Source organism: Galendromus occidentalis, unplaced genomic scaffold, assembly GCF_000255335.2.
Source record: "Galendromus occidentalis unplaced genomic scaffold, Mocc_1.1 scf7180000077360, whole genome shotgun sequence".
Classification (NCBI taxonomy): Eukaryota; Metazoa; Arthropoda; class Arachnida; order Mesostigmata; family Phytoseiidae; genus Galendromus; species Galendromus occidentalis.
Window position 1 is genome coordinate 901,533 of NW_003805348.1, and position 11,037 is coordinate 912,569.

Below are 11,037 nucleotides of genomic sequence, written 5' to 3' on the forward strand. Positions count from 1 at the left end.
TTTGCGATGTGACGAAATTGCATGCGACTCCTGGGTCGACGAACTCTAGCACCGGACCCGGCGCGCCCGTATCTTCTCTCCGCTAGACACCAGAGAGCGCCACCGGTGTCCCTCTGGATGTGCTCGGAATACCCGACCTAGAACTCTCTCTCAGGAGGCAACCCTCGCCACTCCTGGGGTAAACAACGAGGTAAGGTTCGCAGGTCGAGTCGAACACGCACGAGACCTCACTGTTCGGGACGATACGGATCGTGGTTCACGCGGCCCTCGACAGTATTGTTGCCACGATGTTACCGACCATGTTACGCGATTCTCAAACTCACCATGAGTGCCTCATGGAGATCCATGTGAGTGAAGCTCAGAGGTCTCCCGGAAGACTTTGGACAGGAATAGTCTAGCCTGCCGATTCGGTGCTATCTCGGCGACACTCTTTAGCGCGGGGCGAACTTGTTCGGTAGATTCATCCTATCTCCCAGAAACGTATGACGGGGTCTCAAAGTGACGTCCGCCGAGCTTCGAGTCGGTATTGATCCCGATTCCGGAAATCTGATGCCATAACCGAAGAGACCCCCAAGTTCTCAACTATCGCAGAAAGATCTTACGGAAGCTTAGAAGTCTCAGTCCGTTCCGATTCGGACTCCTAGCATCAGCACGGGCTTTTGGCTTGCGTGTCAGGTGCTCAACTCGATTTTTTCTTTTGCAGAACATGCTCAATACAACTCCAACCGAGAACCTCAACCACGACTATCTCCAACAGCTTTTCCAACGACACATTGAGCGAATGAGTTGGTATCGAGCCCCTCGAATAAGGGCAATCATCTAGCGACGCGGAGATGTCTATTCGCAGTGGATAATTATCCGCTTTTGTCTCCCCTAGGATACAAGGAACGTCTTAATAATGAAACGGTTCACACCAAGATCCAGAAAGACGAGTGCCCAATCTACAGGGAAGCCCAGGCGAGTCTCGCTTCGATTCCCTTGCCAGCATCCGATGTCCACAAGGATAACATTTTGAAACAATTTTTTGTTCTCCGGCACAGGCCAAGTGGGAGGAAACTATCAAGGAGCGCCTACAGGGTTTGAGTGATGTTTCGGGATATCCCACCACAAAACCGGTAAGTCGATATCCTTCGTAGATCCTCAATCCTCGGCCTACAGCCCACACCGGATGCGGATGCGCTCCTGAGATGACGGCAACGCTGGAAATTTCATGAATCGCCGGTCGAGGACTTGTAATGGCTCCGCTGTTCAAGTTGATGACCCCCATACTACGCGGCGAGCTCTTCACGTAACGGAGCTTCGCTTGACCACTCGAGCGCAGAAAATCGTTTCATAATTCCTCCTGTTCCCGGATTGTCGTCACGGAACCTCCCGATCGGCGAATCGCGCTCGGCAGCTTCGTGCTTGGAAGCCGCATCGCTTGTTTTCCTCGAAAGCCAAATTTGAGTTCGTGCGTCGTGTCCTCGGCATGCGGATGCGGATCAAATTATCGAAATCGTCGAAGGGGTCCATGACGGGAGCGGGGCTCGGCAGGTCGGGACATGAGGCGCCGACCTGCCCTGGGATGTTCCTGTATCGGATCTCCGGCACGAATTCCAAAACACCGCGGACTACGCCGCTTTTAGACCGTGGGCTCGATAACTTCTCTTCTGTACTTTTTGTCAATTGCAGAGGGAGAGTACCTCGGTGGAAAAATACAGTATCAGCGCCTTGTGGGATAAGCATTGCGAATTTGGTGAGTCATTCTCCGACTGTATCTCTCGAAGGACTTCTGTCCGCGTATACGCTCAGGAACCGAATAACTCGCTACTCCGAGAGTATTCCTGATTTCGTGGAGTCTCGTTCCCGTGTTCCTGACCGGACTAATCTGCGATGGATATTTTCGCAATAACGAGGCATGTGCTCCTGGGCAACTCGAGCGAATACTCGGTTCGGATAACGATCATCACATGGTCCGGGCTGCTTCATCTCCGGGCTTTTCGTGTACCCCGAATGTTCTTGAACGATCTGATTCATGTAGCCCGGAAGGGTAGGTCGATCTCTGGAGTCCGTTCGGTCCGACAGCTCCGCTAGTCATGTCCTACTGTGACTCCCCATTCCATACCTATCCGCGGCTGGTAGCTCGTTTGTAATGGTCTCCCCATGAGCCTCGGTCAGTGACAAGCTCGTTTCAGAGCGTCATGTCCGAAATCAGCCCCTCAGGCGGACGTATCGCAGCATTTCGCCGGGTATCGCGCCGGCCGCACGTGACATGAAGTTCTCATCACAGAACAATATGCCGTTAGGGAAGAGGCAAGATAATGTCGATTCAGGGCTCCACAATCGTATCGAGTACAGGTGTCATCTGATGGAATGGGAGGACTTCTCGAAATACGATTTCGCAATACGTGTCTCTCTTGAGTGTTCCGCGACGTCCACGGCCGCCATAGACCTCGATGAACTCACTCGGAAGGGTTCCCGGAAACATTTGCGGCCGAACACTTCAACGGTTCTCCAGTCGCGAGTCTTACCGAAAGGTCTTTTGACTGACTGAGACCACGGGTTGCCTCCGTCCCCGACGAGTGGCTTATTGGCCTCAGCAGAAAGACGAATTTCGCTCACCAATGGGTAATTAACGCGACTGTGTCAATCGAGACGGCTCTCCGCAATCACGAAGTTTATCGATTGCTTAACGTACGGCTTCGGTGGCACGATTCAAGGTCATGTGGGGGCTTATTGCGCTAAACAGCCTCATGATCACGTCGATACGTGCATGGTCTCGCTCGAAAACTTTTCATTTCGCCGCAGCGAGTGTTGTTATAATGGAGTGATCGCTGGATTCCCGACGGCGAGTTCCATACGACTCCGATAGGGCTCCTTTCGAAACTTCGCGACCGTAGTTGGATAGAGACAAAAACGTGAAATGTTGAGTTGAACGACCAACTTGGCTCTGGCGTCGTCCAGCACGATAGTCGGTACAGCAATTACGTTGACCACATCGTACCGATACGGTCTGGTAAATGTGCCGTGGAGTACGGTCGGAAATGACCACAAGGCGATACAGGCTGCGTTTGAAGGCTGGCGGAGAATTTCCGTTGTATGGTCCATGATCGACCTTCCTGTGCGTACGCACTGCGTCGGAGAGCGCGAGTGAAGTTTAATATACGTCGTCGCTTCGGTCCTCGTAAAATTAGACTTGATATGACAGAGCGTCGCGGAGACCACTATTCTGAGTCGACTCACGGAGAAAATTTGCATTCGCCTTGACGCTAAGTAAGCGTCAGCGCTCTCATGCGCACCGGAGCGCAATTCCAAAACTCTTCCGAAATTCTCCAGCTGATGACCGCCCGTCGGACCCGGCGTATGTTCGGCGTAATTCAACAAGCCACTCGTTTCCCGATTCCCTGTCAGCTCGAGACCAATAGTTCAGCGCGAATCGAGAGTCACCTCACGTTTCCCGGAATCGTGGCCATCGTTTCAGAATTCCGATAACTTGTAACATACGAGAGCTCAACGAAAATGAGGATTCACTGACGCGCCCTCTCGTTGACCGCAACATGGCATGAATACTGGATCCAGCGCTCGCTCCTACGACTGTGAAAACTCCATTACAGATATAAACTCCATCGGACACTTCATTTCGGCTGAAGAGCTACGACCGCTGATCAAACCCCTGTGAGTCTCTTTCCCGATAAGTTTGTCTCCTTATTCTAGAATCCTGCGTGGATGTACATGGAGGGAATCCGCCTAATTTCTTCCGCAGGCAAAATCAACAGAAAGCTCTGGATGTGAATGAACTCCTGGACCAATTCAGACCGCTTCTGACTGCCACAATCCTAGACGAAGACGAAGGACATGTCTTAGCGAGCTGCAGTTACGATCGTGTGCGGAATCTCCTGCAGACCAGAGGATGCAGCAACGAGAACAGACTTAGGCTATGGGGCCTCGTTCTCGGACTCTCGAGCGCAGCTGACGTAAGTCTGGCCTCTCCCTTGGAGGGACAAGTTGTTCGTTGCGCTTTCGAGTCCCGAAAGTCTCACATGATGCATGATGGGATCTCTCGTAGTTCTCTTTCATTCCCATCAAAGCCATCAATCGTTTGTTCGCCGTAAGAGCATGAGCTAAGGGCATCTGATTAGGCTCGGCCGACCTTGAAACGTATCCATGACGGAACACCCTTGCGTAAGGCCCGGTGCTACCAAGGTCGCACTTGAGCGCATTTCGAGAGACCTTCCCCGCAAGTTGCGTGAGAGGGACCCGGCTATTTTCGAAACCATGAACGATTGACATGGATTGGCCGTCCGATCGATTTGGCTTCCACTTAGTGCTGGAGCGAAACTGTCCGGCTCTTTTTCTCCAAATGACATGGTTCTGCTCCGTGAAATGCCAAAGTTGTTTAAATGCCACGCCCCGACACCGCCCCATGCTGATGAAAGGCTACTCGCTCGAAGCTGAACATCAATTTGACACTAGTTTCTGGATCAGCTGCACTGTCGCGATTCATGGTCAGAGAATGCCCTCTGTGGCAGGATATAAGCTCCACGTACTTTTTAGATCACTCTGTATTCTATTGAAAGAGAGGGAGAGAGAGATCAAGTTCACCCAGCCGCGGACGGGCAGACGAGACAGATGAGATTAGGGGTACGCTCACTCCTTCGGACACGCCCGGAACGCTCGTGTACGCCATGCCGGCTCTCTCAAGGTCATCATGCCGACTGCTGTTTCCGTGAAAACCTCAGCCGTTCGCTTGACCCCGTGCTAGCTTGCCCCGAACGAGCACGAGACGCATTGATTCGATTAGTGAGTCGGTCCTGCATACGCGGATCGCGTTGTCTCTGCCTGCACGCCGATCATTCATCTGACGGAACCGGGCTCTCAGCAGATTGTGCTCAAACGTTGGGAGAAATGTCCATGCTATCGTCGATTCTGAACTCTCATATACCGTGAAATTCCCCATTGGAGCCCACTACCTGCCAGAAGCCCCGCTCCAACACTAGTCCCCAACCCGGCGACGGTTTGAATATAGGTATGAAAGCCCTCTCCAATGCGAGCCCCTTTTCCCATACAAGCCTTCCGAAATCAGAATATGTGAAGCGCAGACGGTACGGAGAGTGAGTTTTGAATCTGAAGCTCCCCGCCCGACGAATGCTGCAGACTTCAGTGCGCTCGGTGACGTCTCGCGATTCCACATCAGTCGCTCATAATTCGGTCAACGACATTCTCAACGACTGCGAGGATGCCTTTGCAAGGATCCATTCACGTAATCGATGCTCCAACCCATTTTCTTAATTTTCGGCTTCGCAAAGCCGAAGCTGGGGTATAAGAACCCCTCTTCGCTCCTCCCCGAGCGGCTGTCAGACGATACGGAAGCCCAGTCTAGAATCGGGGACTTGACGGTATATGTATTTGCACTGTCTGGGTATATACACACGTAAATTCTACCCAGTCATTTCATTCGTAACGACAGTTTCCGATGGCCTTACCCGTATCGGGAGATCGAAATCCGAGCTCATCCATGAACTCAAGGGGACACATCGAGTCGTATAGAGAATATAACCATATTCCGTCGTCAGTGATGAATCGTGACTCTTGATTCACGATATATCTATTTTCGACCTCCGGAAGAGCCTCAATCTCAAAGAAACTGCATCGGCGACTTCGACAGGTGCAGGGACAGGCCGAACTCCAATGGCGATGAACTTCTGTTCCCGAAAACTCGCCCGCGCATAGAGGATAACATCGCAGTACCTTCCCGCCATCGAGGGCCATCCTTACGGTTGGCGTGTCACCATCAGAATCACGTGCGGCAGGCACATTCGGTGCCCCGCGGTATATCCTAGACGCCCTGCGAGTCACGATCCTGACATTCCGAGTCGAGCTGAGCCATTGATGGAAATTGGGTTGGACTCTTTCCGAGCCCGCGCCCCTTGATGGCCTTGAATGGCTCGACCCGAGCCTAGATGAATGGACTCGGCTGTCAGCGCAGACGTTTGAATTGATAAATTCGGAGCGCAACGATGGGCGGAGCATAAAAGAAAGATAATGGCGAGAAATCCGATTTTTGAAATTCCTTCCAGAACGAGGTTCGTTACGAGTACGTGAGGAGGCTTGTCCTGGATTATGACTGTCTTATCGACAAATTCCTCTTCAAGGTGAGTCGGACTCGAATCGAAGTGCATTCATCGGGACTGCTGCAGCCGAATAACTTGATGAATCGTTCCTTTAGCCTTTTATCCATCTATGCTTAATGGCTTGATGTGACTGCACTAACACGAGTCGGCTCCATATGCCCGCTACCACAATCCCTAAATCTGACAATCATTATTCTGCCTATACAGGTCAAGTGACCTCAATGATTGCGATTCCGTTGTCCACAGACGTGATTCGTTCTGTTCGACATCAGGACAGTAGGAGTGGATCGGATGAAGCGAGTCAGGCTAATATAAACGTTCGTATAGTCAGCTCACGAATATTCGTCTTTCCAGGACATCCGCACCAGAGCGTCGAACGACGATCAGTTCTTCGTTTTTGAAGAACAGGTCTTCCAAATCCTTCTGGCGTTCCAACGGGAAACTCTCTCGGAAGACCTCACAACGTTCTCGTCCTCGATGATTGTCCCGAATGTCATCCTAGCAGCCCCTTCGGCCCTCGGTGCGTGAACATGTCGCATCCCCCTCGGAGACATCCGACTTCAAAATGATGTGTTCATCTCTGAGCGCTTGAATCTATGTATAGCTGCGAATCCATAAATCCCCCGCCGTTTATTTCCAGTGGCTCCCGTATGTTTCGTTACATCTTCGATGCCTGACGCTTTCCACATATTCAGCACACTCGCCAAGAGATACTTTGCCTACCTAACGCGTCTGACCTCAAATCGCAACGGGATCGTGAATCTTTTTCATGTTTTCAACTCGATCATATCACTCTTGAAACCGAAACTTTTCGAGCATTTACTGCCGATCACTGTGTAAGTAAGAACTGAAGCTCCGAGGAGACCAGCCCCCTCGCCCATGTGATTCGTGGTCCTGCGTCGGGCTCCGGATACTGAACGCAAGGGAAGCGAACCTCACCGCCTGCTTCTTGCAGAGAAGAAGAAATTCTGGACATTCTCCTCAGTGCCTTCGCTGGACCATTGGCAGCCGATCAAGTCCTTATTCTGTGGGACACAATGATCGGTTTCGATTCTACTCTGGTTCTCGCACTGCTTGCAGTCGGAGTCGTTCTCACCAGGCAGAAAGCCCTAGAGGCTTGCGACAACAGACCGAAATTGAGGGTAAATCTTGCATCGATGGGAAGACAGTGGGGAGGAGGCCTGCCGAAGAAATTTAGGATTCACTTCGACTTGCTCCTCTGGAAGGAGCGGAACCTAATAATGCGTTGAATCGATGTGCGGCGCCCCGTCTTCTCTAGGTGTGTGCTGGAGAGGGTAACCGGATTCAATCCATTCACAGGAACTGCTGCAGAACCTCCGTGACGTCCAGGTGATACCTACGCTGAAATTCGTCTTGGGCCAGTTGGAAATGCTGGGCAGCACGATGAATTCACGTTTTCTTGACTCTTCTTGATGACTTCGCGTGCCAAGACTCTTCGAGGCCTTTAATTTCCGTGTCAAACCCGAGTACTTATATGTCGAATAAAGTTGAGCCGCTCTCAATCGATTGGATTGAGAATGGCGCGTGCACTCTGGACGAGAATTTCGAACTAGCTCACTGGAGGCCTTTTGTTCCGTAAGTTGGATTATCGATTTTCCCTCCACCTGACTGAGGCTTTCTCCGGGACTCGAGCCTGCAGATTCTGTTTTCCCATGATAGGGACTTGTCGAGATAAAGAAAATAACTTCTCGAAGGTTTTGTCGAGACAAGCTATTTTTGTCGTGAAAACGTCTTTACCCAGGATTGAGTGACCTGTTCTATGCACCTCGTCATCCAAATAGTCATAAGTCCATGAGATGTCGCGATTCGCGGTCTAACATCCCATTTTCGATCCTCATTTACCCAGGCGGCAACCTAATTCCTGTATCGAAAGACGAATTTCCGGGATTCCACTCTGAACGAGATCCTATTGCGAAGCGCTATATATAAATGCTCTATGATTTTGGTTTTTCTGCATACCCCTCGATTAAGCTCGGAATCTGATAAATAATGGTGAATTCTAGCCTGGGATTTTATATGAAGAATTCCATATACGGGGGTAGAAAGAGGGGAAACGGGAGAAATGCAGTTGGTCTCCTTGATTATTATTGAGGCGAGGTTCTCTAGATGTTCCATCTAACTCTTCAATTCCGAAGCTACCCCAAGGCGAAATTCTTCGATCGGCTGAATAAGTAGAAGTATGTCTGAAAACGATGTCCTCGAGTCTACCGCATGGTAATCGGAACGTTCCTAATCCGAGCGGAACGTTGGTCTATCATGAGATGCTGCTTCATCAATAGAACATTGCTATATCAATCCAAAGAATATCAACGTCATTCTCATACGGGTTCGCGGCTTGCGCGACAATTTCGTCTATCTACGACCTTCCAATCTGGGAGCGAGCTCATACCACGGCACATCACGAAAGTGACTGTACGAAAAGCTATTGCTCGTCCGGTTCCAACAATGTAGAATCCTCGAAAAACGATGTCTCCAGACAAGTTTCTCATGTAAAACGTTGGAGCATCTTTTGTGGATTCGTCCCCTTATTCTGATCGGACTGATTGTCGCGCTTTCCGTCGCTTGCGCCAACACCATCGACGGAAGGATGCGGCCAAAACAAGCAAGTCTCCGACGGCAAAAGCAACGCGCAATAGCTTCGGCAAAATCCGTAAACTCCCGTGTTAGGCGACCCAGATTATCAACCCAACCCACTTTGGGTGAGGGGAACAACCGAGCCGAGTGTCTAGACATTTACGAACGCTCATTGGACACTGCGGGAGATGTTTTAATGGTTTATTTGGATCGGATGGTATCATATTATGTAATATGTTACATCTGTAAGTCTCCAGAACACATAGGCACCCTCGAAGCAACCTATCGCGTATCTTCGGAAAAAAACTACTCCAGGACGTCGAAATTAATCTAGCCTATGCAATCGAATAACCAGATGGCTTATCCGAACAATTTTGCCCAAATCCTAAATCAAAATATTCCTATTAGAGGAGCCGAAAATCCCTTTGACCGGAAATCCGTAGGGTCAGCAGCTCTCAGGTCCCGTCTCCATAGATGATCGGAACGATCACTGTTGCGGATGGAATACGCGACTGCGCACGAGAAGATCGAGCGCCCGATTTTATTTCAGGAGTGTGCTCCTCCGGTATTGCATCAAGCAAGAACCGCGAGCGTGCACCGAGCAGCAACCTGTCTTGATGGCTTTTATCTCCCCCCGCCGGTCAGTGCCTTTATCGGCTTCGTGACGGCCGACACAAGCATGTTAACGGCGCCTTTGACGAAATTGACCATACTTGAGACCAGGTCGGAGAGGAACCCGAGTCCGAATCCACCCTTGTTACCATTTTGAGGAGCAGCTGCAACAAAGGATACGAACCGCTAGATACGAGCTTCTCCCGAGCTTGGAAATCAGAGGGACGACAGTCAAACCAGCGTGAAGGGGAATACTTGCCGCTCTGCGTCGTCATCTTGCGCAGCCACTTACAATAAATTAGTCTTCACTTTTGACTACGAGATATGGTGCTTCCATGGTGACTGGCATCCATGCCGTTCGTACGGCTGTACGGTGACCGTACCGTCACGAGCCGTACATATGTACGGACCAACCTCGAACGGAAAAATGTACGGAACTTTCTCAGTCCAGAAGGCGGGTCGTCTCATTGAGATGGACAAAGCTCCACGATCCACGACAAGGATTGGTGCCTATCTTCATGGACCGTTTCGAGAGCTTACCGGGAGTCTCGGTGAAGGGCCCGATGATTCGGAACCGACCGGGACGAATCTCAAATCCCGATACTCCAGCGAGCAGCGAGCCATGTGCTGCTAGCAAACACTCCCAGAGATGAGGATCTACAAATGATGATTTGGGCAAGCACATCCTTCCCGAAGATTATTTTGTGAAGAGCAAGCCTTGCCTTTGCGAGGAAGACCAAGCCAAGGCAACACTGAGATAACCATCTGACGGCGCCGTCTAGGCTTGCTTCAAGGTGAGAACAACAATTGTAAACAAAAATCAGATGGACATAAGCGGGCGCGGGCGAGCGGCGGGGGAGAGCTTCAAACTCACGGTAGACCGGATGTCACAGCGCAACCATAGAGCTCGAAGTACACCGGCCCCAAGCCCCAGCGCACGTGATTGGATTGACTCTTGGTGAACACAGGGCAGAGGTGAGGAAAAAAAACAGGCGGAGGTCTTGCGACTTGCTTGCCTTAACATTAACATGTTGATAAATCGACATACGTTGTCATTCGTCATTGTCGTCATTCATCATTCATGTGGCTCCAGATACATGGACAATTTCTTATCAAGACTACATACCGTACACCTCGAATAATATAAGCCCTGTTAAGAATAGTAGCCCCCCTCCCCGCTCGGGAGCGGGGAGTCGGCGAGGCACTCGAAAAAATAGAAGCCCGGGCTTGTGATGATGGAAGATTTACGGTGTGTTGGTATACCTACATTCATTGTATTTTGTATATAATACAAATGCTTCAGCAGCTCATAAGATCAATTCGATTTCCGTGTCGCAATTTGCGGAATCCACTGATTTGAAATGTCGTGAATCCGTGCCACGGAAACTCTGGCCCGGTGATCCGCGCAGCCGCGGCGCCGCGTCGGCGCGGGCCGTCCGTTCCGGACTTGTTTACATCCGTTCGAGTAACGGAATTTTTCGCACCAACGATCCGCGTCCGAGGTCCGAGCTGAACATTGGACATCTAATCTGGCCTTGAGTTTTCCGAGAATATCGGGTTTCTTTGAAGATATTGTGCGAAAGTTCTGTCGCATAGATCCCCTCATGGATAATTTCGTCGAACCTCCAGTAAACTATCGCGAATCGGAGCGAACTCCGTCTTCGCCCTCCGAATCCGAATCAAGGTCAGTGATAGTGATGGAAGGCGAAGATCAAATCCG

General features: G+C 50.7%; 1 protein-coding gene across 1 annotated transcript; it reads left to right on the forward strand.

Moving 5' to 3' along the window:
* Positions 1–287: 287 nt before the first annotated feature.
* Positions 288–7,683, forward strand: LOC100905042 (TBC1 domain family member 19). The gene is made up of 12 exons (XM_029111147.1): positions 288–347; positions 704–785; positions 878–957; positions 1,041–1,115; positions 1,672–1,735; positions 3,594–3,654; positions 3,743–3,953; positions 6,057–6,131; positions 6,465–6,630; positions 6,751–6,946; positions 7,066–7,252; positions 7,431–7,683. Exons 1-12 carry the CDS (start codon positions 288–290, stop codon positions 7,542–7,544), a joined length of 1,371 nt encoding a protein of 456 aa, XP_028966980.1. The 3' UTR covers positions 7,545–7,683.
* The last annotated feature ends 3,354 nt before the right edge of the window (positions 7,684–11,037 follow it).

What these genes read in the sequence shown, in the direction of transcription:
- LOC100905042 (XM_029111147.1), top strand. Translation starts at nt 288, where the DNA reads ATGTTACCGACCATGTTACGCGATTCTCAAACTCACCATGAGTGCCTC. An exon ending in CGACCGCTGATCAAACCCCT is followed by an intron (nt 3,655 to 3,742) that starts GTGAGTCTCTTT and finishes TTTCTTCCGCAG; the next exon opens with GCAAAATCAACAGAAAGCTC. An exon ending in TCGACAAATTCCTCTTCAAG is followed by an intron (nt 6,132 to 6,464) that starts GTGAGTCGGACT and finishes TCGTCTTTCCAG; the next exon opens with GACATCCGCACCAGAGCGTC.